Genomic DNA, 26,902 nt, shown 5'->3' with positions numbered 1-26,902 from the left:
TAGTGGTGGCAGCATCATGCTGTGGGGGTGTTTTTCAGCAGCAGGGACTGTGGGACTAGTCAGGATTAAGGGAAATATGGACGCAGAAAGTTCAGAGAGATCCTGGATGAAAACCCATTCCAGACCTCAGACTGGGATGAAGGTTCACCTTCCAACAGGACAACGACCCTAAGCACACAGCCAAGAAAACGCAGGAGTGGCTTCGGTACAAGTCTCTGAATGTCCTTGAGTGGCCCAGCCAGAGCCTGGACTTGAACCCGATCGAAGAGACCTGAAAATAGTTGTGCAGCAACGCTCCCCATCCAATCTAACAGAGATTGAGAGGATCTGCAGAGAAGAACGGGAGAAACTCCCCAAATACAGATGTGCCAAGCTTGTAGCATTATACCCAAAATGACTCGAGACTGCAATTGCTGCCCAAGGTGCTTCAACAAAGTACTGGGTAAAGGGTCTGAATAATTATGTGAATATGATATATACATCTTTTGTATACATATATATAAATTAGTAAAACAATATAAAAATCCGTTTTTGGTTTGTCATTATGGGGTATTGTGTATAGATTGATGAGAATTTAAAAAAAAATCCATTTTAGAATAAGGCTGTAAGCTAACAAAATGTGGATGAAGGTCAAGGGGTCTGAATACTTTCCGAAGGCACTGTATCTGCCTGTCTATATTTGGTAATGCGTTGACATTTTGACAATTCCTGATCATAAGGAGGTTAGGTCATAATTGTCGAAGTATCTGTGGCCAGAAATTGTGCAAAAGAAGAACAGCTACTCGTTTTTCTGGGTGTGTACGGTCATCAACAAGAGGATACGTCTGAAATCTAAGGTAAAGTACAACCTTAACTTTACAGTGTTTGGTGATTAGTTATCTGATTCGAATTGTTTCATATAAGAGGTATTGTTCACTTGAATGATGACTTTTAAATGTCATATTGTTTAGTAAAATTCTGACTGGTTTTGTGTCACTTCATAACTAAGCAATTCCAGCATTAATGTCATGACAATAGTCCTATGGTTATTTATTTTGGTCTGGATATGGACACTTACGGATTAAATCTTTCAAATAAAACAATAGCAGATAGCAATTCATCAAAATAGTTTGTAATGATAAACATATAATGCTTAAATGCTTAAAAATGTATACAATTCTCAATTCCGGGATTCTTGAAAGATGGGACAATCCTTGTCATGCAGTGAAACTTTATTTTATAGTAAACATTTTTATTTTTTTTGCATTATTTGAGCAAAAAAAATAAATTTCGTGGAATTTTATAAGGTGAAAGATTTGCTTTTGGAAATTTCAAAATATTTTCAATCTTGTTCATTTCCATGTGGGCTCTATGCCCAGAAATGCCCAGAGCAAAAGATCCCAATTTCAAACTCTCGTAAAAACGAGCAATAACTAATATGAACTGAAAAGGAATGTTATGCAATTTCTTGCAATAACCCTCTCTTAACTTAAGTAATATTTCTCTCAAAACTATACTTCCTAAAAAACGTGTCAGGAGATTTGGGGCTCTATTCAGTATGTATCACGGAAGTTCAGTATTAAAACGTGATTGAAATATAAAGGCATATGGTCTCGTTTTAGCGGAGACTGCATTCGGTTTAAACAGAAAGTACCTTCACATGTTGTTACGCTACAACGATACAGATGGAATAGAGCCCTTGGTCACCTCCATCAGATGAGTCTGAAATCCTAAATGAATCAGGAATGAGCAGGGTCAGTTACATCGTAATACCTTTCATGTTCTCATAGTGCAACAAGACCCTTCATGGCCTGTAAAGTTCTCTACTTTTGATAGAATTAAACAAATAATATTGAAATCACCATGGTCACACCCATAATCTTTTAACTCCATCTCCCGTATACACTGAACAAGAATATAAACGCAACATGTAAAGTGTTGATCCCATGTTTCATGATTTGAAATAAAAGATCGCAGACATTTTACATACACACAAAAAGCGTATGTCTCTCAAATTAGTTTACATCCCTGTTAGTGAGCATTTATCCCTTTTAATCCATCCACTTGACAGGTGTGGCATATCAAGAAACTGATTAAACAACATGATCATTACACAGGTAAACCTTGTGCTGGGGACAATAAAAGGCCACTCTAAAATTTGAAGTGTTGAGGGAGCGTGCAATTAGCATACTGACTGCAGGAATGTCCACCAGAGCTGTTGCCAGAGAATTTGGCAGTAAGTCAAACCAGGCCTCACAACCGTAGATCATGTGTATGGCGTTGTGTCGGCAAGCGGTTTGCTGATGTCAACGAGTGCCCCATGGTGGTAGTGTGGTTATGGTATGGGCAGGCATAAGCTACGGACCACAAACACAATTGCATTTTATGTATGGACATTTTTCTGCACAAAAATGACATGACGAGATCATGAGGCCCATTGTGAGGCCCATGTTTTTTAGGTATCTGTGACCAACAGATGCATATCTGCATTCCCAGTCATGTGAAATCCATAGATTAGGGCCTAATGAATTTATTTAAATTGACAGATTTCCTCAAATGAACTGTAACTCAGTACAATCAATGAAATTGTTGCATTTATATTTTTGTTCAGTATAGATTAAGATAGGATATTCATTTTGGTTCAAATATGTTTATTTTAATTAGGTTTTGAAGTCATAAAGCAACTGAGGGAAAACAAAATTGCTACTTTGTATACCACTTGAACGAAGAATAATAGTTTTTTTGTCAACTCCGTCAAACATAAACTCGTCTAACGTTAACTCCGTCAGAGTGCTGAAAGATCTGATAGGATGTTTTTATTGGGGATTTACAAATGAAGGATTTTCTATATTTGACAAATAATTGTATTGAACTTTTATTTTTAGAGGCAAAAATATGTCTGTTTTAAGTGTTTTTGTCAACTCTGTTAGTAGCTTGTCAACAAAATTAAACAAAAATAAGTTTGGAGATTTGTATTACATATTTGAATAATCTAATGTTATCATGAAACTATCAATGCCTTTAAACACATTTTGGATAATACATGTAAAAATGAAATGCCTTTTAAGGTGTCTGACAGAGTTTATATACATCCTATGAAAATATCTATTTCAAATGTTGTTAATATTAGGAAAAGTATTTGTGAAAAAAGTAGAGATTGTCCCTTCTATCAAGAATTCCTGTATTATTGTATTGACACAATTATATTATAGTAGCTATCAAATGACTGTCTTTTCCTTTCCCCTCAACAGTCACCTCCAAGCATGGATGATATGTGCTCGATTTTCACTGAAGAGGAGTTGAGTCTCTACAACATCACTGATTGTGAATTCGTCAAGCCTGAGGACCTTGGTCCTGTGCTCGGGCCCCGTCACCTGTCCGCCCTGGTGTTCTATGGCTTGGTCTTCCTGCTGGGTGTCCCGGGCAACGCTCTGGTGGTGTGGGTGACGGGCTTCCGCATGCCGCGCTCCGTCACCTCTCTGTGGTTCCTCAACCTGGCCTTGGCTGACCTGCTGTGCTGCCTGTCCCTGCCCCTCCTCATGGTGCCCCTGACCATGGATCAGCACTGGCCCTTTGGCCCTGTGGCCTGCAAGCTGCTCAAGGGCCTCATCTACCTGATTATGTACTGTAGCGTGCTGCTGCTGGTACTCATCAGCCTGGACCGCTTTCTGCTGGTCAGCCGGCCCGTGTGGTGCCAGAACTGGAGGAGGCCTCGCAAGGCTGGCTGGGTATGTGTTGGGGTGTGGCTCCTGGCTCTGCTGGGCAGCATCCCCCAGTTTGTCTATGTGAAGGAGGTCCAGTTAAGCACCAGTAAGTCAGAGTGCCTGGGATTGTACACTGTAGCCAGCGGCTGGGCTATCACTACAGTACGCTTCCTGGTGGGTTTCGTGCTGCCATTTATCACCATTGTGGCTTGTCATTGGGTTGTGTACAGCAGGGCCAGGGGGGGGTCTGGGGTGGGGCCTGGGAGGGTGAGTGAGGCGCGCTCCAGACGCACCTTGAAGGTCATTGTTGCCGTGTCGCTGAGCTTCTTCTTGTGCTGGGTTCCACTGCACATACTGGACTTCCTAGTTCTATCAACCCCCCGGCACACATCGCACAGCGCCAACGTACAGCTGGCCCACACTCTGGCCCTCTGCCTGGCCTACTGTAACAGCTGCCTCAACCCTCTGCTCTATGTGTGTCTGGGACGAGGCTTTAAGCAGAGTATCAATCGCTCCCTGCGCAATATGTTCAACTTTGCCACCGAGGAGTCGGTAACCAGACAGAGCATGTTCAAGAGCACATCAGAAAGAACCCAGGAGATTAATATGTGAAGTTCTGTGTGTGTATGTGTGTTTTTGCGTGTCGGAGGTGGAACTGCATTAGAGCTGTCAAATCCACAAGCGGCTCCTGGCATTATAACTAAAGTGGACATTGCAAATTTGCTGCATGGAGTCGCAGTAAGAGAAATCCCATGCAGCCTTGTTTACAAGTTCTAACACTGGAATGTGAGATGTAATCTACACATTGATTAGGCTGATAGAAATCCTCATTATTTAGTTTAATGATTTTCAACTTAAGAGTAATAATTTTATATATATCCTAACGCAAGGGGGACAGGTGTGGCTTCGTGACAATGATCAAGAGCAGCTGCTCACCGAATTGACAGCTCCAACACATTTACACCTCCATAACATCAGCTATGTTTAGATTTTACTTCATTTTCATAGATATGTCATTTTGACAAATATGTAATGTTTTTGCCCTCAGATAATAACAAGAACTGTTAATGAGCACACCAGAACATGAATTGTGTTAAACATTTAAATTAAGAAAATAAATACATGTATTTGTGTTGAAATAAAATGTTTTATGAAACAAAGTTGCTCTTTAAAATGCTTTCATCCCATTCTCCCATACCCATGTCTTCTTCCTCTGTCACTACTGTGATAAGCTCTCTCTTTCAGATATCATCTGTGGTAATCAGCAGTGCAACTTTCTCAATAAATCACCACTGCATTTCCTAGAAATATAGTTCACTGGAGTGCCACTTTGAAATGGTTTATCATTCACAATCTCTGTGCTCTGTGCTTGCCTAAAGATGAGCTCTGTGCTTGCCTAAAGATGAGGGGGTTCAGAAACTCTAAAAAAGAAACTTTAATACAGTGTTGTGCAACAGAACAGGAAGCCCTGTCCTCTCTGCAATATGTCTCTGTCAGCAATCACACTTGTGCAATTACGGGCTCTATTTAATCAGATCCGCTTTAGCTGACATCCCCATAGCGGTTGTTTTGGAGTGTCAGAGCTGTGTCAGAGCTGTTAAATCGACAAGCGACTCCTGGTATTATACCTAAATTGGACATTTTATTTCACATATCATATGAGGTAATCAGCAGTTCCACTTCCGCAATAAATCACACATGCATTCCATAGAAATACAGTTCACTGGTGCCATTTTGAAATTGTTTGTAACACTTTATTTGGATAGTGCATATGTAGATGCTCTATAGACTATCAGTAACATTTCAACTAACTACTAACCCTAACCTTAACCCTAATCCTAACCTTAAATGTAACCCTTACCCTAGCCCTAACCTTATCATAACCCTTATTCTATACCTAATTCTAACCGTAAGCTTAGCAGGCAGTTTGTTGATAGTATGACCATCTGTAGAGCATCTACAGATGGAAAATCCGGACTATCCAAATAAAGTGTGACCAAATTGTTTATCATTCACAAGCTCTGTGCTCTGTGCTCTGTGCTCTGTGCCCTGTGCCCTGTGCCTTGTGCTCTGTGCCCTGTGCCCTGTGCTTGCCTAAAGAGGGGGTTCGCATTTGGGACATAAAAAAATGAATAGAAATAAAAAGCTTAAGGCCCGGGTTAGGGTTAGTATGCCATGCTCTCAATCATGCACAAAATCTTAGAATTAACATATTTTCATAACTTGGTACATGAAAATATGCAGCAGATATTCAGAGCAAGGTTTAAAGCAGTTTTACTGATACACCACAGGGGGGCGACAGTGATGTACACTTTCTGTTATACAACTAGCACACTGAAAGCAGTTTAGGCTAACACAGGCAGCTCAATCCTGATATTTTTGTCACTAATTGGTCTTTGATCAATCAGACCAGCTCTGAATAAGAACTAATGTGAAAATAACTGTATTTGTGTGACAAATATCCAGTAGGCATTCTGGAGTCCACTATTCTAGGTTGAATACTAAAAAGTGTCAAATGAATCACATGGCCTAAAAGACCACAACATCTTTATTTACAAACTACATTCATACAAACAAGGCCACAGGCAGGTATTTACAGAAATAGGTGTGCTGACCCCTCACTAAAGTCACCTACAGGGCCAGTGCTACAGACATGGGCTTCAGGTCCAGGCTGCAAGGTGGTGCAGCTGAGAGAAGAGAGGTAGCGGTTCACTTTCAGGTGTCCATATGTGACATGGCAGTGTCACCATCAGAGGATGACTTTCATTAAACAAATGAATGGTTAATGCAGAGTTAATGCACAGTCTGATGGTGAAATGTGGTTTAGCTAGATGATATCATGATACTGATCTTAGGCCAGTTACAGACATCTGAGTTTTTCCTGAAGGTAAAATAGCTTTTGATTTTATGACAATGCTGCACGGACCAGCATAGGTAGACAGAGGGTGTGAACTGTAGGTGATGTAGGTTGAACCATCAGACTGTGCAGGATATGGGCAGTAGAAACAATCGGTGATAGACATATTTTCAGACTGTTGTCATGACTTTGAGAGAGCCGGCGCGGAATCGCAGAATCTTCTTCTTTAGGGCATGAGAGGCTATGATTTTAACAAAGGCCTTGGGCTGCGAGGAGGCCTTTGAGGAGGCCTGAGGGGAGGAGGAAGAGGAGAAAGAGGAGGAAGAGGAGGGGGCCAGACGAGGGGGCAGCTGCTGGGGCCACACCAGCCCCCCCTCATCGGAGTCACTAGAGAGGGAGCTGGAGGCAGGGGAGTACACCTCACTCATGCTGAACTCTGACTCCCCAGGGGCAGCCTGCACATGGCCCTCCTCTCCTCGACACAGAGGTGCTCTCTCCGGGTACTCTGAGAGGCGAGGCTGGGCATGGACCTGAGAGTGGTTGTTGGGGTTTGCATGAGAGCAGGCCTGGGTGTAGCGGGCCCTACGAGGTGGGCATCTGTGGGCCTGCTCACCCTGGGTCTCCCCTTCCTCCTGGCTGAGCTCCAGGGTGGAGCACCAGCGTTGCCCCCCAGCGGTGTTGCTGTGCTGGGGGCCTGTGTGTGGACCCTGGCACCTCTGGTGCTGGGGGCGCTCGGCTGTGCTGTACCTGTGCTTAGGGAAAGCCCTCTCCCCCATCAAACTGTTCTCAGACTGGGAACGGCAGGTCCTGTGGTCATGCTTCTTGAAGCTCTGTCCCTCCTCACGACTCTTCTTCCCCGTGGCCCTGGTCTTTGAGCTGCTTTGGTCTGGGGACACAAATGTTTGGCTGGGCTTGGAGGGCTCTGGAGGATAATGTGAGGGAGAGTGTTCTGGAGGATAGTGTGAGGATAGTACAGGGGCGTGGCATGCCTGCCCAGGAATGTACTGTGCTCTGACAAGGTGTTTATGTGAAGCTGGGGAGTGGGGCAGTGGGTAGTGCTGGGGGGAATCAGACTCACTACTTAAACAAGGGTCCTTAGCTCCACAAGGGGGGTCCAGGGAGGGTGGATGCCCCCCGGCCAGGGAGTGAGGTCTGGAGTGAGGGTAGGGTAAAGACAGATAACAGTCCTCCTCCATGGATGGGCCCCCCCCCCCACACACCTCCCTGTCTAGAGGGTCACACCCCCAGGCCTGGCACTCACGGTCAGGGTAGAGGTCCTGTTGGTCAGGGATGCAGTGCTCAGGGGTGTGAAGAGGGGGTTTCGTTTGCAGGCCGCTCTGCCTGTTAATGCTGGATGAGGAGGAGATGGAGGGGTCAGGCCCCAGACTGGTACGAGGCATGCAGGGCCGGGGTGAGAACGCGTAGCGATGGATGAGACCCAGGATGTAGCCTTCTGCCCTCAGAGCCTGCTGGAAATCCTCCTCAGTGGCCTGGTCCTCCCAACCCTGGGCAGAGTGTGGGTCCCACTGCCAGGGCTCCTCAGCCGTCACCTCCTCAGCGATGCCCTCCAGGGGTGGGTAGGGGGCAGAGAAGGATTGGGGCACAGTGGCACGAGGGGCTGGCTCCATCACACTCTCACTTGTCAGTTGGAGGGCATCTTCTGTAGATGGAGAGCACAGAGAGAAGTTGTGTTTGTTTTACTACTGATACCAGTACCTAATGCAACTATAATAACAATGTAATATAGTAAAGACAGCCCATGGTGTTGTTGCTATGATACCATGAACCCTATTGGAGTTGAAAGAGAGCTGTTGATAGTGAGAGTGAGCTGAACTCACTCAGAGACTTGGGCCTCTCAGTGCTGCTGTAGCCCCAGCCAGAGGGGGGCTCTGGGAACTCAGAGGGACAGGAATGCCCCTTTGGAGACTGGCCCCCACTCGACTCATAGAACCCTGGGAAACACAGATGATGTCACTCATTAGACCTCGGCTCTTTCAGGCTTTCTCAAACCATATGTTGACAAACTAATTTCTAACGTCTCGGCTCTTAAACAAATCACAGAACCAATAACAGCAGAAAGTAGGGCACAAAAACAACATTTGTTCGAACTAATGAAATGTTAAAGTCATTATACATGTACTTCAAAGAAATATAGGGCCACAATTAATGTAAAAAGAGTATACAGAAAATATACAGAACATGGGTCAAACACACACAAAAAATGGTGTTACTACATTAAGAAAAATACAAGTACCCCATGCCCTTCTGATGTGGTTCAGGGGTTAAAGTTCTGAGGTCAGAAATTGACAGGTGGTAGCATAAGAAGTTGAAAAATAAAAGGAGAGCTGCACACTCTAGGAGCTTGGATGCACTCATTTAATAACCTAATAACCAACGTTTCGACAGACAAGCTGTCTTCATCAGGGTATTATCATGACACAAGGCAAGACCCAGATGCAGACACAGGAGGCAGATGGTTGGAGTCTTACAATATTTATTACTCCAAAAGGGGAAGCAAGAGAAATTGTTGTGGACAGGCAAAAGGGTCAAAACCAGTTCAGAGTCCAAAAGGGCAGGCAGAATCAGGGTCAGGGCAGGCAGGAAAGTAGTCCAGAGTCAGGCAGTGGTCAACCCGGGAGGACTATCAAAAAGAGAATAGCAAAAGGAGTACGGGAAAACACGCTGGTTGACTTGACTAACATACAAGACAAACTGGCACAGAGAGACAGGAAACACAGAGATAAATACACCGGGGATAATAAGCGACACCTGGAGTGGGTGGAGACAATCACAGGAACAGGTGAAACAGATCAGGGCGTGACAGGTATAATGACAAACACTGCGGGTCACCAAATTATTTTTCAATCTTCAACATAAAAATGCTACCAACATTTTTCTATTGATACATGTTACAAATGATGGAGTCACGCATGATTCACCGAATGATAATTTTGAAAGAGGAAGTAAAGTACTTTAAGAATATGTTTTCTTTTCAGTCTCCTCAATTTCCACTAACCGAAGCTAATTGTATGGATTTTTTCCCTCTTAATAATGTAAAATTAACATCTGTACAGAAAGACTCATGTGAAGGCCAAATTACAGAGGAGGAACTTCTTGATGTGAAAACTCCAGGGCTGGATGGCATACCAGTGGAAGTATACTAAACTTTTTTTGATGTACTCAGAGGACCATTATTAGCTTGTTTTAACCACTTCTATATAAATGGTAGATTATCAGACGCACAACAAGAAGGTCTGATTTCATTATTATTGTTCCGGAGTTCCAAATTAAGCAGCAGCAGCTGAAAAGATGAGCTCCTACAAATATTGAAATTTAAATGTTTTTTTAGAGTAAAGTACATCGAAAAAAATCAAAAGAAAACTGCAAACTGAATAGGAGACCAAACAAGCAGCAAACAAAGAAGAAAGGCTTTTGAAAAAGTAACAATTTTTTCATAAAATTATACCGTTTTCTTAGCTAGCTAAGTTGTTTACCTGTTGCTAGGCAGTTGCTAGGGACATTCCTGGAAGAGGCTAGCTAGCTAGCTAACAAGGAGTGTCTAGTTGGCAGAAGAGAAGAAGGGACAAAGAAGGGACAAAGTGGGACAAAATAAGGACAGAAGAAAAGGGAAAGGGGGGAAAGGGGGGAAAGGGGACATTAAGGTGAAGCAGTCCTCTAAAGACACAAAAGACAATAATACAAGAAACAACACTTCTATTGCCTCTCCCTCTACGATACGCACTTCCGGGTTGGAGTGAGTAGTTGCATTCCGCTTTGCTCCACAGGTAGTATTACATTTCATTTCATTACAGTACAACAGTTTGATTTGTTTGATCTTAGCTGGCTACATAGCCGTCTTTGTATCCAAGATAATTGTGTAGTCTAGAGTAATTGTCGAGGTTACCTAGCCAGTTAGAGGTTACCTAGCCAGCTACACTTTCAAACAAAGTCAACAACGCAGCCACTGCTAGCTAGCCTATTTCACCAGCCAGCAGTACTATATCATTTTAGTCAATAAGATTTTTTGCAACGTAAGTTTAACTTTCTGAACATTCGAGACGTGTAGTCCACTTGTCATTCCAATCTCCTTTGCATTAGTGTAGCCTCTTCTGTAGCCTGTCAACTATGTGTCTGTCTATCCCTGTTCTCTCCTCTCTGCACAGACCATACAAACGTTTCACACCGCGTGGCCGCTGCTACTCTAACCTGGTGGTCCCAGCGCGCACAACCCACGTGGAGTTCCAGGTCTCAGGCAGCCTCTGGAACTGCCGATCTGCGGCCAACAAGGCAGAGTTCATCTTAGCCTATGCTTCCCTCCAGTCCCTCGACTTCTTGAAACTGACGGAAACATGGATTACCACTGATAACATTGCTACTCCTACTGCTCTCTCCTCGTCTGCCCACGTGTTCTCGCACACCCCGAGAGCTTCTGGTCAGCGGGGTGGTGGCACTGGGATCCTCATCTCTCCCAAGTGGACATTCTCTCTTTCTCCCCTGACCCATCTGTCTATCGCCTCCTTTGAATTCCATGCTGTCACAGTTACCAGCCCTTTCAAGCTTAACATCCTTATCATTTATCGCCCTCCAGGTTCCCTTGGAGAGTTCATCAATGAGCTTGACGCCCTGATAAGTTCCTTTCCTGAGGATGGCTCACCTCTCACAGTTCTGGGTGACTTTAACCTCCCCACGTCTACCTTTGACTCATTCCTCTCTGCCTCCTTCTTTCCACTCCTCTCCTCTTTTGACCTCACCCTCTCACCTTCCCCCCCTACTCACAAGGCAGGCAATACGCTTGACCTCATCTTTACTAGATGCTGTTCTTCCACTAATCTCATTGCAACTCCCCTCCAAGTCTCCGACCACTACCTTGTATCCTTTTCCCTCTCGCTCTCATCCAACACTCCCCACACTGCCCCTACTCGGATGGTATCGCGCCGTCCCAACCTTCGCTCTCTCTCCCCCGCTACTCTCTCCTCTTCCATCCTATCATCTCTTCCCTCTGCTCAAACCTTCTCCAACCTATCTCCTGATTCTGCCTCCTCAACCCTCCTCTCCTCCCTTTCTGCATCCTTTGACTCTCTATGTCCCCTATCCTCCAGGCCGGCTCGGTCCTCCCCTCCTGCTCCGTGGCTCGACGACTCATTGCGAGCTCACAGAACAGGGCTCCGGGCAGCCGAGCGGAAATGGAGGAAAACTCGCCTCCCTGCGGACCTGGCATCCTTTCACTCCCTCCTCTCTACATTCTCCTCTTCTGCCTCTGCTGCTAAAGCCAATTTCTACCACTCTAAATTCCAAGCATCTGCCTCTAACCCTAGGAAGCTCTTTGCCACCTTCTCCTCCCTCCTGAATCCTCCTCCCCCTCCTCCCCCCTCCTCCCTCTCTGCTGATGACTTTGTCAACCATTTTGAAAAGAAGGTCGACGACATCCGATCCTCGTTTGCTAAGTCAAACGACACCGCTGGTTCTGCTCACACTGCCCTACCCTGTGCTTTGACCTCTTTCTCCCCTCTCTCTCCAGATGAAATCTCGCGTCTTGTGACGGCCGGCCGCCCAACAACCTGCCCGCTTGACCCTATCCCCTCCTCTCTTCTCCAGACCATTTCCGGAGACCTTCTCCCTTACCTCACCTCGCTCATCAACTCATCCTTGACCGCTGGCTACGTCCCTTCCGTCTTCAAGAGAGCGAGAGTTGCACCCCTTCTGAAAAAACCTACACTCGATCCCTCCGATGTCAACAACTACAGACCAGTATCCCTTCTTTCTTTTCTCTCCAAAACTCTTGAACGTGCCGTCCTTGGCCAGCTCTCCTGCTATCTCTCTCAGAATGACCTTCTTGATCCAAATCAGTCAGGTTTCAAGACTAGTCATTCAACTGAGACTGCTCTTCTCTGTGTCACGGAGGCGCTCCGCACTGCTAAAGCTAACTCTCTCTCCTCTGCTCTCATCCTTCTAGACCTATCGGCTGCCTTTGATACTGTGAACCATCAGATCCTCCTCTCCACCCTCTCCGAGCTGGGCATCTCCGGCGCGGCCCACGCTTGGATTGCGTCCTACCTGACAGGTCGCTCCTACCAGGTGGCGTGGCGAGAATCTGTCTCCGCACCACGTGCTCTCACCACTGGTGTCCCCCAGGGCTCTGTTCTAGGCCCTCTCCTATTCTCGCTATACACCAAGTCACTTGGCTCTGTCATATCTTCACATGGTCTCTCCTATCATTGCTATGCAGACGACACACAATTAATCTTCTCCTTTCCCCCCTCTGATAACCAGGTGGTGAATCGCATCTCTGCATGTCTGGCAGACATATCAGTGTGGATGACGGATCACCACCTCAAGCTGAACCTCGGCAAGACGGAGCTGCTCTTCCTCCCGGGGAAGGACTGCCCGTTCCATGATCTCGCCATCACGGTTGACAACTCCATTGTGTCCTCCTCCCAGAGTGCTAAAAACCTTGGCGTGATCCTGGACAACACCCTGTCGTTCTCAACGAACATCAAGGCGGTGACCCGTTCCTGTAGGTTCATGCTCTACAACATTCGCAGAGTACGACCCTGCCTCACGCAGGAAGCGGCGCAGGTCCTAATCCAGGCACTTGTCATCTCCCGTCTGGATTACTGCAACTCGCTGTTGGCTGGGCTCCCTGCCTGTGCCATTAAACCCCTACAACTCATCCAGAACGCCGCAGCCCGTCTGGTGTTCAACTTTCCCAAGTTCTCTCACGTCACCCCGCTCCTCCGCTCTCTCCACTGGCTTCCAGTTGAAGCTCGCATCCGCTACAAGACCATGGTGCTTGCCTACGGAGCTGTGAGGGGAACGGCACCTCCGTACCTTCAGGCTCTGATCAGGCCCTACACCCAAACAAGGGCACTGCGTTCATCCACCTCTGGCCTGCTCGCCTCCCTACCTCTGAGGAAGTACAGTTCCCGCTCAGCCCAGTCAAAACTGTTCGCTGCTCTGGCACCCCAATAGTGGAACAAACTCCCTCACGACGCCAGGTCAGCGGAGTCAATCACCACCTTCCGGAGACACCTGAAACCCCACCTCTTTAAGGAATACCTAGGATAGGATAAAGTAATCCTTCTAACCCCCCCCCCCCTTAAAAGAGTTAGATGCACTATTGTAAAGTGGTTGTTCCACTGGATATCATAAGGTGAATGCACCAATTTGTAAGTCGCTCTGGATAAGAGCGTCTGCTAAATGACTTAAATGTAAATGTAAATTATTACTGAAACAGGATCCAAGTGGTATATAAAGATCCAGTCCATTCAAAAAATTGGAGGCCTCTTACACTTCAGTGTTTTCATAGCTGATTTTGAAAAGGCTTTTGATAAAGTACGACTGGAGTTTATATATAAATGCCTGGAATATTTCAATTTTGGCAGAATCTCTTATAAAATAGGTTAAAGTTATGTATAGTAACCCTAGGTGTAAACTAGTAAATAATGGCTACATCTTAGAAAGTTTTAAACTGTCAAGAGGAGTAAAATGAGGTTGTCCACTATCGGCATATCGAAATGTTAGCTGTTAAAATTAGATCCAACAATAACATTAAGGGATTAGAAATCCGTGGCTTAAAAACAAAGGTGCCATTCTACGCTGATGATTCATGTTTTCTTTTAAAACCATAATTAGAATCCCTCCACAGCCTCATAGAGGATCTAGATACTTTTGCTAACCTCTCTGGATTAAAACCAAATTATGATAAGTGTGATATTACGTATTGGATCACAAAAAAATTCACATTTTACATTACCGTGTATTTTCCCAATAAAATGGTCTGACGGAGATGTGGACCTACTCAGTATACAAATCCTGAAAGAAAAAATGTATCTCACTCCAATACATTTTTATAGAAAGTTAGCAAAAATAGATTAGATCTTGCTACCATGGAAAGGAAAATACCTGTCTATTTGTGGAAAAAGCACCCTGATTAACTCTTTAGTCATACCACATATTTGCTTATGGTTTTGCCTACACCTAGTGACCTGCTTTTTAAATTATATGAACAAAAAATATTCAATTTTATTTGGAATGGCAAGCCAGACAAAATTAAAATGGACTATTTATATAACGAATATGAATTCGGGTGGCAGCCATTATTAAATATTAAAGCATTAGACCTCTCACTAAAGGCATCAGTCATCCAAAAGTTATACTTAAATGGTTCTCTAGTAAACAATTAAGAATGTCTCACCCCATGTTCAAGAATGATATTTTTCCCTTTATTCAGATTACAACTGCTCACTTGCGGTTAATTGAATACTAAATCATCTCCAAAATATAGTTATTTTTTAAACAAGCCTTAGAAAGTTGGTTGCAATTTCAGTTTAATCCTCCTGAAAAGACAGAACAAATAATACAACAAATATTGTGGTTAAAACCTCTCTAGGGTATGTGGGACATTAGCGTCCCACCTGGCCAACATCCGGTGAAATTGCAGAGCGCCAAATTCAAAATACAGAAATACACATAATAAGCATTCATAAAATATACAAGTGTTATACTTCGGCTTAAAGATTAACTTCTTGTTAATCCAGCCGCTGTGTCAGATTTCAAAAAGGCTTTACGGCGAAAGCATACCATGCGATTATCTGAGGACAGAGCCCGTGTAAAAAAGCATACAAACATTTACCAGCCAAGTAGAGGAGTCACTAAAGTCAGAAATAGAGATAAAATTGATCACTTACCTTTGATGATCTTCATATGGTTGCACTCACAACACTCCCAGTTACACAGTAAATGTTTGTTTTATGTCCTCTTTTATGTCTCAAAAACTCAGTTTTGTTGGCGCGTTTTGTTCAGTAATCCAATGGCTCCAAGGCGGTCACAACAGGCAGACGAATACATACTAAAAGTACCGGTAAAGTTCGTTGAAACATGTCAAACGATGTGTATAATTAATCTTCAGGTTGTTTATTGTCTTTATAATCAATAATATTTAAACCGGACAATACCGTTTTCAATAGAAAGGAAAAATAACAAACGGCGCGCAAATCAGGTCTGCATACTTCCTCTGTCCTCTGACCAAAATGGCTTTTTACTCGTTGTTTTTCAAAATAAAAGCTTGAAACCATGTCTAAAGACTGTTGCCATCTAGTGGAAGCCATAGGAACTGCAATCGGATTCCTAACCCATTGGATTCTCTATAGGCATTGAGTTGAAAAACAGCCACATGAGAATAATTCCACTTCTTGGATGGATTTTTCTCAGGTTTTCGCCTGCCATATCAGTTCCGTTATACTCACATACATTATTGTAACAGTTTTGGAAACTTTAGAGTGTTTTCTATCCAAATCTACCAAATATATGCATATCCTAACTTCTGGGCCTGAGTAACAGGCTGTTTACTTTGGGCACGCTTTTCATCTGGAGGTGAAAATACTGCCCCCTACCCAAGAGAGGTTAAACTCAAATATACTAATTGATTTAAAAAAACGTATTTTTCGATAATAAAAAATATATATATCATTTTTGTAAATTATATCATAAATAGGACTGGTGAAGTTATGTCACACATGCAGTTAACACAGACATATGGAAATGCTCTAGCCAAAATTACAACCAACTAATTGCAGCATTAACAAAAAAATGGAAGAGGCAAGAAGAAGGGGGAAAAAGTAAGGAACTTGTCTGTCGGCCTTACATTAAAGACCATAAATGGTTAAAGAAAATTGTTATAAATAAAAACATATACCAATTTCATTTAAGGACCAAAAAAGTGATAGCTCTGCCATATAAATCGCACATGGTTTATGAATTGACACGCAAAACAACGCCGGATTCAAAACTACGAATTTTACAATTTAAATTATTATACAAAATTCTTGCAACCAATAGAATGTTATATATATGGGGGATACAATCTTCCCAGCTCTGCAGATTTTGCTGCGAGGAGGCAGAGTCATTAGATTTATTTAGATCAATTTATTTTCGTACTGTCCATATGTAGCTCGTTTTTGGTCACAGATCCAGGAATGGCTGAAGAATTGCAACATTTACCTAGAACTAATGCTGCAGATAGCAATATTGGGTGATGTGAAAAGTTCTAGTCAATCTATCAATAATATAATTATTATTTTAGCAAAAATGTTTATCTTTAATCTACAATCTCTTAAAGCTATGAGAATAGTAAGGTTCAGTATTTTTGTGAAGCATCACAGCACAGTTGAAAAATATATGCCAAATAGAAATCCAAAATGGATGGTGTTAAGAGATAGATGGGAGGGGTTGAATGGAGCTGAGGGCTGGGACTAATAACAACAAGATAACCAATGTAAAACATACGGGGTCTGTAAAATGTAAAGTGGGGCAAAAAAGTATTTAGTCAGCCACCAATTGTGCAAGTTCTCCCACTTAAAAAGATGAGAGAGGCCTGTAATTTTCATCATAGGTACACTTCAACTATGACAAACAAAATTAGAAAAAAAATCCAGAAAATCACATTGTAGGATTTTTAATGAATTTATTTGCAAATTATGGTGGACAATAAGTATTTGGTCAATAACAAAAGTTTATCTCAATACTTTGTTATATACCCTTTGTTGGCAATGACAGAGGTCAAACGTTTTCTGTAAGTCTTCACAAGGTTTTCACACACTGTTGCTGGTATTTTGGCCCATTCCTCCATGCAGAACTCCTCTAGAGCAGTGATGTTTTGGGGCTGTTGCTGGGCAACACTTATTTTCCACCATAATTTGCAAATAAATTCATTAAAAATCCTACAATGTGATTTTCTGGATTTTTTTTCTCATTTTGTCTGTCATGCTTGAAGTGTACCTATGATGAAAATTACAGGCCTCTCTCATCTTTTTAAGTGGGAGAACTTGCACAATTGGTGGCTGACTAAATACTTTTTTGCCCCACTGTATATAAGTTCAGATATTTTGTGAAACAGCACAGTTACAAATAGAAATCAAACTGGATGGACATCAGAAATAAAGGAAGGACTAAAAACAAACAGAATATAACTATTGTAAAATAGATTGTGTCTGTAAAATGTGTATAATATGTATAAACTGAAGGTAGATGTAACGGCTTCTCTCCTCCTCTTCGTCTGAAGAGGAGGAGTAGGGATCAGACCAAAATGCAGCGGGTTGTGAAGACATAATGAATATTTATTAACAGAACGACGAAACACGAAAACTCTTTAACAAACTACAAAACAAATAAACGACGTAGACTGACCTAAAACATGAGAACTTACAAATACACGAAGAACGCACGAACAGGTACAGACTACCTACCAACGCTACAGTCCCGTGTGGTACGAACATATATACAGACACGGAAGACAATCACCCACAAACAAACAGTGAGAACAGCCTACCTTAAATATGGTTCTCAATCAGAGGAAACGTCAAACACCTGCCTCTAATTGAGAACCATATCAGGCAACACATTAAACCCAACATAGAAACACAACACATAGAATGCCCACCCAGCTCACGTCCTGACCAAAAAACAAAGGATTAACACAATAACTAGGGTTAGAACGTGACAGTAGAAGCCTAAGTGTTATTGTTTATTAGTTTACTCCAATTGGGGAGAGGTGGTAGTGTTTGCAGGGAATAATAAAGGTATATTTAAAAAAAAGTGTGTATATGTATGTATGTATATATATGAATGTTTATGTATATATATATATACACAAGTATGCATGTTTATGGATATATATATTTACCCAAAACATATATGGAGGATTGGAAATGATGCAGACAATTAAATTGATGGAAGCAACAATCTATATGCAATATTAAAGCTGATCCACCCCTTAAAAAAATTAATAATAATAATAATAAAAAAAGATTACAAAAAAACACTGTGGGTCACTACTTTAAATACTGTCAAAGGATACACAGGTGTCTGTGTCACAATTCCAATAGTGGTGATGAAGGAGTCAGGCGCAGAGAGCAGGGTAGTGAGTAGCAAGTGGATTTAATATTCCAAAAAGATATATAACGAGACGGCAACACCACACATCCAAGGGTGCGTCAAGTACAGTCCAAAACAAACAGGACAAAATCCACAGGGAACAGACACCACAAACAGAAAAACAAGCCCGCACAAAAGTCGCCGGGCCAACTGGGTTTAAATAGCCCACAATAAACCTAAACACAAAAGAGGTGCAACAAATCAGACAAAACTAAATGAAACAGAAAAGGGGATCGGTGGCAGCTAGTAGGCCGGAGACGACGACCGCCGAGCGCCGCCCGAACGGGAAGAGGCACCATCTTCGGCGGGATTCGTAACAGTCTGAAATCATGGCCGGGTATGGCTTGATATCATTGGTTAATTTACAGATATAAATAGAACACATAAAAACATGAATGGATAGCATACAATCATTGATACAGTTTGGCTACATATGCCTACAAACATTTACAATGAATAGCAAAATCACAATCATCACAAAAATGGCTTCAGATCAAAGTCAACTTTGAGACCGAAGGGAGCAAATGTGTTTAAATTAAAGATACAGGCACAAGATACAGACAGCCTCTCGTTTTAACAATAAATTGTCAAGGTCACCCCCTCACCTAGGGAGGGTGACGAGTTCGATGCCGATATAACATAGGAACAAAATAGAGTTGTTTGCTTCCAAAAAGTGGGCTGCTACAGGGTACAGTACGTCGAGTTCTTGCACCTAATGGTGCTACGATGCGCTTGTTTTACCCACATAATTTTTACCACAAGGACAAGTTAGAAGATAAATAACTACCTTAGTGGAGCACGTGATAACACCTTTGATTGGGATCTGTTTCCCTGTTTGGGGGTGTTTGAAGGATCTACATTTGTAAGTGCCATTACATTGAGCACAGCCATTACAGTTGTATTTTCCATCCGATAGAGGCGCAAATAGACATTGTGGAGGGGTATTTTGGGGTGGTAAATCAGAGTTTACCAATTGATCTCTGAGATTTCTGCCCTGCGAGAATACTATCAAGGGAGGGTCCAAAAAACATTACCCATACTGTCATCGGATCTTAGAATGTGTCAATGTTTGTGAACGATTCCCTTAATTTGTTCAGAGCATTTTGAATAGTGGGTAGTAAGAACGCAATAATGCTTCTTTTGTGAGACTGTCCTTGAAAGAGATCATGTCTCAATTTGTTTTGGATTTTCTCAACGACAGTATTAATCTGACCAATTTTGTACCCCCTTTCATTTAATTTTCTTTGCGTCTCAGCCATATTTGATTCGACAGAATTGGCTATAGGGAAAACTGTTTTCAAGGGAAACTGGTGAAAGCTAAATGCCCTCAACAAACTGTATCTATGATTGTATGCTATCCATTCATGTTTTTTTATATGTTGTATTTCTATATGTAAATTAACCAATGATATCAAGCCACACCTGGCCATGATTACATACACCTGTTTGGATCCTTTGAAACTATATAAACTAGTGACCCACTGTGTTTGTCATTATAAACTGGGTGGTTTGAGCACTGAATGTTGATTGGCTGACAGCCGTGGTATATCAGACCATATACCACAGGTATGACAAAACATTTATTTTTACTGCTCTAATTACGTTGGTAACCAGTGTATAATAGCAATAAGGCACCTCAGGAGTTTGTGATATATGGCCAATATACCAAATCAAATCAAATCAAATTGTATTGGTCACATGCACATGGTTAGCAGATGTTAATGCGAGTGTAGCGAAAAGCTTGTGCTTCTAATTCCGACAGTGCAGTAATATCTAACAAGTAATCTAACAATTCCCCAACAACTACCTAATACACACAAATCTAAAGGGGTTCATGAGAATATGTACATATAAATATATGGATGAGCGGCTAAGGACTGTGCCTAAGAACAGCCCTTAGCCTTGGTATATTGGCCATATACCACACCTCATCGGGCTTATTGCTTAATTATACCCTGATGAAGACAGCTTGTCTGTCGAAACATTGGTTATTAGGTTATGAAATCATTGCATCTGAGATCCTAGAGTGTGCGGCTCTCCTTTTCTTTTTCAAGTATTCTACTCTGCTAGCCAGCATTTTGCCTCCAGGTCACATGAGGAGTACCTGAGCTGGGCCGACTGTCCATCGTGTCACCTTGGGTCCCCTCATAGGTGACATCATCTGTGTCCACTCTCAGCTCACAAACCTGCTGTTCCAGTGCCAGCATTAGCCCCCAGGGGGAGCTCTGGAGCGCCCTCTGAAACAGACCAACACGCAGGCATGATAACACATACACTAGACATACATAGCTTTAAGTCAATGTGAATTATGACCAAGTGTAGTAATTTTTCATCCATTTACCTGGATGACCAAAACACACTATTAACCTTAAACAAATAACCGTATACAGAATGTTTTATTCCCACCTTTGGATAGTGGAGGTAGTATAGGCCTATACACATCAGTGTGCATGGCTGCATGGGCTGCATGCATGCTACTATAGCCCAATCCCAGTTACGTAAGATACCTGAGGATGCAGCCAGCTGGAACATGAATAATTCACTGTAGTGGGAACTGTGTTGAGATGTTATTTTTGTGGATGCACATGCAGCAGGACACACACATCTCATACACCAGGGGGTTGTTTAATCAGCCAGGCAATTTCAGGTCATCTGAGTACTCACAGTCAACACACACTAGCTATGCATGGCCTCCCCAGCACACACACGCACACACACACATACACACACTTCAATTTGCCTGTTATGACTTTTGCTACATTAAATTATGTCATTAACAGATGTCAGCAAAATAATGTGACACTCTACATTACAGAGTCTTGGGGATGGAGAGGCTGTTAGACAACTGATAGGAGACGCTTTATGTAGAGTGTGTGTGTGTGTGTGTGTGTGTGTGTGGAAGGGGCTTACTTAAAAAAAAGATGTAGCTGTACACTGCTGGGATGCAAATGATTTATTGAAAGTGACCAAGGTTTCAGCAGTGTGGCGGGGAGGGGAAATTCTTCCTTGAATTAAATGAGCATACAGTATGTGGAGCGTGCAGTGACAGATGAATGAAAAATACAGTCTGTCATTTTGGCATTACAAGGAGCCAACCTTCACATGAGCCAAACCAGCATCATACCAATGAAAGCTAACATAATGAGCTAGAGAGTATAAAAACACTCCACATACTGTAGATCTCAACTTTCCTATTCATATCGATGATATGGTCACTCGCCAGCGCTGGAATAATTGCTGGGATTCTGGGTGCTTTGTCTCAGACAGATTAGAATAGATCAGTGTGATAGCAGCGCTGTGTTTATGAACAGCCAAAAGACCCAAGCCAGGCTGTCTGCATAAGCATTCATTATGCAATAAAACCTATTGTATTGGAGAGATGTTTTTCTGCCACTAAACTAATATCAAAGACAAAGCCATTGTATTATGGTGGTTCCTAATAGGAGAGTGGAAGAGATCTCTAGGTTTTATAGCTACCTGAGTCCGAACAAAATAAATAATACAAGGAAGGAAGGAAAGAGAGAGAGGAAAAGAGAGAGGAAAACAGTGTATTGGAAATCAATTTATCTGTGACACACTGTCACAAAATGGATCATTAGGCCTAGGTCCTCTGGCAAGCTAGCCTCACACGGATATAGAACTAGCCTCACACGGATATAGAACTAGCCTCACACGGATATAGAACTAGCCTCACACGGATATAGAACTAGCCTCACACGGATATAGAACTAGCCTCACACGGATATAGAACTAGCCTCACACGGATATAGAACTAGCCTCACACGGTTATAGAACTAGCCTCACACGGATATAGAACTAGCCTCACACGGATATAGAACTAGCCTCACACGGATATAGAACTAGCCTCACACGGATATAGAACTAGCCTCACACGGTTATAGAACTAGCCTCACACGGTTATAGAACTAGCAGACACTGTGAAAGGCTGGCTTATTAAAACGTAATGACACAGAATACGAACAAAGCTTTGAGGACACCCAAAGAAACATACAGTCAACATACGGCTGACTTCCAGAGTGCGTAGCTCTGGAGGGATCTCAAGCCCGCTCCCTTTCATGCGATACCTTTGATTCTGCTGCATTATTAATTGACGCCTCCTGGCTCCCAGATCTCATACCGCACACTGCCTGGCATCATTACTATTTGACTGCCTCCTCTGCTCTCTCCGTTAGAGAGGGGGATGGGAAGGGGAGCAGCCAGGCAGCTTCGTGGCAGTGAGCCGGGGAGCCATGGAATCAGGAACATAGCCCCTCTATAATTAAAGCAATGTTTTGACTGGCACCAAAGGGAGAGGACTGTGGGAGGCCGGAAACTACTGCTATACAATACCACCCTGGCCCCCACTACTCCACCGCTTGACTAAGCCACCGTTCACACACAGACACACATACGCACACATGCATGCATGCTTTACCTACTATATTTATTTATTAATTTAATTTGCTCCTTTGCACCCCATTATCTCTGTCTCTACTTTGCACTTCTTCCAATGCAAACCAACCATTCCAGTGTTTTTTTAAGTTTTTTTTTGTTTTTTTTGTTTGTTTTTATTTTACTTGCTGTGTTGTACTCACTTCGCCTCCATGGCCTTTTTATATTTTTATTTATTTATACATATATCTGTTTGCCTTCACCTCCCTTATCTCACCTCACTTGCTCACATTGTATATAGACTTATTTTTTTATTTTTTTCACTGTATTATTGACTATATGTTTGTTTTTACTCCATGTGTAACTATGTGTTGTTGTATGTGTCGAACTGCTTTGCTTTATCTTGGCCAGGTCGCAATTGTAAATGAGAACGTGTTCTCAATTTGCCTACCTGGTTAAATAAAGGTTAAATAAATAAATAAATAAAAAACACACACCATGTTTACATAACAGGCGTGAATGGGGCGTGCAGGCTGCACACTCTGGCCTCAGTGGCCTTTCTCCTCAGCAGGAACAACTGGCTCTGAATGGACTCTATCCAGCTTGACTTCCCAATCAGTCAGTCAGTGCTCCGGTGACACAGCTGCTAAGAGCCTCCAGCTCAGGGGGAAGCTAGGCTAATGAAGAAGGGGGATGTTATGGGACAAAGCCCCAGACCCAGGCAGCTCTCACCCACCCAGACATCAGTCACTCGCCACTGAGAGGGGTAGTCTCACTAATGATGTGGCCCTCTATGGAAGACACATGGGCACAGAACGTCTTAGACATGCCAAAATCACCACAAACTGAGGCCAAGCACATACATCAATAGAGACACAGATGCACACACACACACACACACACACACACACACACACACACACACACACACACACACACACACATACATATGCACATGCCCATACAGTAAATATGATCACACACAAAGGCTAGCTAATGATTGAGATCTTCAAACACACACAGCAGGGTGTCTCAGAGTGGGGTCAATGTCTTGTGCTTTACCAGCTGCTGTCTGGCACAGCATGGCTGTCAGCACCTTCACACTGGGTCATTATAAACAGGACAGGAGTCCCTGGGGCCAGAGCCACTGCCAAGGGAACTGTTCCCCCCTCCCAGGAGAGGGCTGCATGGGTCAGTTGCTTCTGTGTGAACCTGTCTTAAAGCCTCCACACAACATTGACTGTCTACATGCAATATGAGATTGGGTCCAGTGGTGAACATGGAGAAGTGATGTTTGGGTTGGGTAGATGGGCTGAATAGAGGTGGTTCAATTAGACCTTGATGTCAGATCATTCTCCAACCAATACTCCCCAAGGAATTTTCTGTGTAATTACTTGCACGCTTGGATAGACAATGTAGTTAATATCCATCGATCCAAATGACAGATCCCTCTAATGGACCGACCAGAATGACTTGATGAAATGCGCACTGCACATTGTGAGAAAATATGCGGCATTTAGGGGTAGTCAGTCACTCCACGCAGTCTAAGAAATAGTCTTTACCATCCCATTCGAAGCAGAGACAGTTTGCTCTACGTTGATATCTCATTGGTGATCTGTTTCAGTTGTGTTTTTAAAGTGGCGGCATGATTCCCCTGTCTGCGCGCAGAGGCCCTTGGGTTCATTAGTATTCTGCTCCATATGCGCCCATTGTTTGGGCCGCGGCGGAGGAGAGGCACGCGGGGGGAGGCTGGAGGAGAGGAAGGTGGCTGATTTAATTTCTTTCACCCTCTTTTATAGGAGCTTTCTATTGAAGACAGTGGGACGTGTGCGAGTCGAGGGTGTCGTGTAGTCTGAAGGCTACTTAGCCTGCGTGTATTTTAGAGGATAGAGGGAGAAAGTTGGGCATAAGGAGAAAATTGTGACATCCCATTAATTCCAAAGAAAATATGTATTATTTAAAGAGATGTTTTAGTTTTTACAGAAGCCCATTGTCTTTATAATAGGCTAATGCTATGCATGTGTAATAGTTGCCGTCATGGATAGCTAGAGATATTGTTTATTATTATTTGGGATGACATCGGTTGGATGGCCGGATTCTCTATACGCGTGGTGATAGCCTACTCAGTTGAATGGTGGGACACGGATCACGCCCATCTCTGGCAGCATAATCATAGGCTAGTTCCCATAAGGGCGTCGAAAATCTCCGCATGCGAAAGAAACGTGCCTCATAACTTATATCTACATTATATATGATGCTATGCTATTAATATCACATGAAAGACATAGGCCTGTCAACATTGATTTAATAGAAATGTAACTGTTCATATAGCCCATCTCCCATTATAGACGAATTTGAAAAAGAAAAGTCAACGAATTAATTGGTATAAACACTTGCTAAGTAAAATACAACATACATGTAGGGCCATGCAGGGAACAATGGGTAATTAAACGGTGGACCGCTCCATCCCCCATTTCGCCCGAAGGATGGGAACGATTAGATACTTTCAGATGGGGATACCATTAATCAAGTTAAGTAAATTGCAGATACGTGTCGTCGCTGAACAATAGGCGCACACCACCAATGCATTGTCCACTAACGGTAAATAAAAGTCGTATTTTATATAGCCTATATAAAATACGTTTTTTTTTTTACCGTTAGTGGACAATGCATTGGTGGTGTGCGCCTATTGTGGGGGTTAATCGCCGTGGCGACCGACCACCCTGGGCAAATAACCATTCTGCGCACTGCAACGATGTTTCCACGAAGTATATTTTCGTACCTATTTGCCACAAAAAAAGCAACAATGTCCAAACTACCTCCATCTCTCTAACTTCTTACCAGCTGACGTCTCAATGTCAAGTTTTCTTGCCCCCAGCTGCTGAAACCCGATAGCTCGTTCCTTGTGGAATTTTCGAGCATGGGCTCCCCCAGAGCCAGAGCACGGAGGACCAGGCACTCCTGCCTCTGCTTACTGAGCTCCAGCTCACCGAGTCCGGCCAGACTGGCCTCCAGGCGCTCCTTATTGCGACTGCGCTCCGCAGTCATTGGGAAATTAAAGACATGATACATGGTTCCAAAACCTCTTCCAATGGTTTGATAGAAAAAACGGAATTACTTTCAATATTTATTTTACAAAAAGGTTATTACTCCACTCCGTATCTTACATGTTTTTTAACCCCGGTGTTGCATCCAATTTTGTTCTTCATCGCACATGTGGATATCCATTCTGCTTTCTTTGATTTAGGCTATAGTGATGGTTGCCTATTTGCAGCAAGGTGCCTGTGTCTGTGGGCTAAACATTTTTTATTTCGCAGCTGCCAGACGTAGAATGGTGTGCTCCGCCCTTCTTCACACCCTATTGGCTCTTATGATGATGATTAAAATCGGAACGGCATCCACCTCTTGCAATCCGGTCTCAACTGTCATGGGATGAAAAATGCCGTGTGTTTTGATGGGTTGGCTATAGCCCATTCCCTATGTATTTTCTCACTACTTTTAAGCACTACACATCTACCCCAGCCATGCACACTCGAATATTGTGGGTTGAGGCTGGCTGGTTATCTGGTTATCCTGTCGATGGCATGCTTTACTGGGACATATTGAAATAAATATGACGATAAATAACAAGGTGAAGAGATATGGAGAGGCCATTAACACTTATCATCAACGGTTTCTTTGGGCATATCCCAGAAAGCAGGGGCGAAAATCTGATATCAACCTTGGAGGGGACAATTACATGAAATTTTCTCAGGAGCAATTCCTGAGGGGGACACCAAAAGTAGTGCTGTAACACAGCCTACGTTGTAATATGTTAAATGTATATTGAGGGACCATAATCACTACTACTGGATAATTGTTAGGTACAGTAGTTAACTGAAGGGTTGTCCCAACTTGTTTAAATCATTATAATACTACTACTAATAATAGTTATAGCAGTGTTCCTTATCAGTCCAGTATGTATGCAGGTATTCGTACTTACAACCAGCAATATCAAGAAAGGCCAGTAGGCGGCAATGGTACTGTACACTGTATGGGA

General features: G+C 43.0%; 2 protein-coding genes across 3 annotated transcripts; one reads left to right on the top strand and one right to left on the bottom strand.

The window, feature by feature from the left end:
• Positions 1 to 737: 737 nt before the first annotated feature.
• LOC129822124 (C5a anaphylatoxin chemotactic receptor 1) lies at positions 738 to 4,838 on the top strand. The gene is made up of 2 exons (XM_055880093.1): positions 738 to 836; positions 3,231 to 4,838. The coding sequence occupies exon 2, from the start codon at positions 3,243 to 3,245 to the stop codon at positions 4,293 to 4,295; it is 1,053 nt and encodes a 350-aa protein (XP_055736068.1). The 5' UTR covers positions 738 to 836; positions 3,231 to 3,242; the 3' UTR covers positions 4,296 to 4,838.
• A 1,375-nt stretch (positions 4,839 to 6,213) lies between these two features.
• LOC129822123 (dapper homolog 3-like) lies at positions 6,214 to 26,283 on the bottom strand. 2 transcript variants are annotated; one of them, XM_055880092.1, is made up of 5 exons: positions 26,031 to 26,282; positions 25,705 to 25,894; positions 20,576 to 20,708; positions 8,379 to 8,492; positions 6,214 to 8,200 (listed from the first exon to the last, which is right to left on the bottom strand). In XM_055880092.1, exons 2-5 carry the CDS (start codon positions 25,783 to 25,785, stop codon positions 6,711 to 6,713), a joined length of 1,818 nt encoding a protein of 605 aa, XP_055736067.1. In that variant the 5' UTR covers positions 25,786 to 25,894; positions 26,031 to 26,282; the 3' UTR covers positions 6,214 to 6,710. The 2 variants fall into 2 exon arrangements, with proteins under 2 accessions (XP_055736067.1, XP_055736066.1); XM_055880091.1 differs by having other exon boundaries at positions 25,705 to 26,283.
• Between the last annotated feature and the right edge of the window lie 619 nt (positions 26,284 to 26,902).

This window comes from Salvelinus fontinalis, chromosome 24 (assembly GCF_029448725.1).
Source record: "Salvelinus fontinalis isolate EN_2023a chromosome 24, ASM2944872v1, whole genome shotgun sequence".
NCBI classification, from domain to species: Eukaryota; Metazoa; Chordata; class Actinopteri; order Salmoniformes; family Salmonidae; genus Salvelinus; species Salvelinus fontinalis.
The sequence above is the reverse complement of the archived record's forward strand: the minus strand, read 5'-3'. Positions and strand labels throughout refer to the sequence as shown.

Coding starts and splice junctions, on each gene's coding strand:
- LOC129822123 (XM_055880091.1), bottom strand. CDS start 25,935: ATGTATCATGTCTTTAATTTCCCAATGACTGCGGAGCGCAGTCGCAAT. Junction 8,493..20,575: donor GGACAGTCGGCCCAGCTCAG/GTACTCCTCATG, acceptor TGTGTTTCCCAG/GGTTCTATGAGTCGAGTGGG. Junction 8,201..8,378: donor TGAGAGGCCCAAGTCTCTGA/GTGAGTTCAGCT, acceptor CTCCATCTACAG/AAGATGCCCTCCAACTGACA.
- LOC129822124 (XM_055880093.1), top strand. CDS start 3,243: ATGGATGATATGTGCTCGATTTTCACTGAAGAGGAGTTGAGTCTCTAC.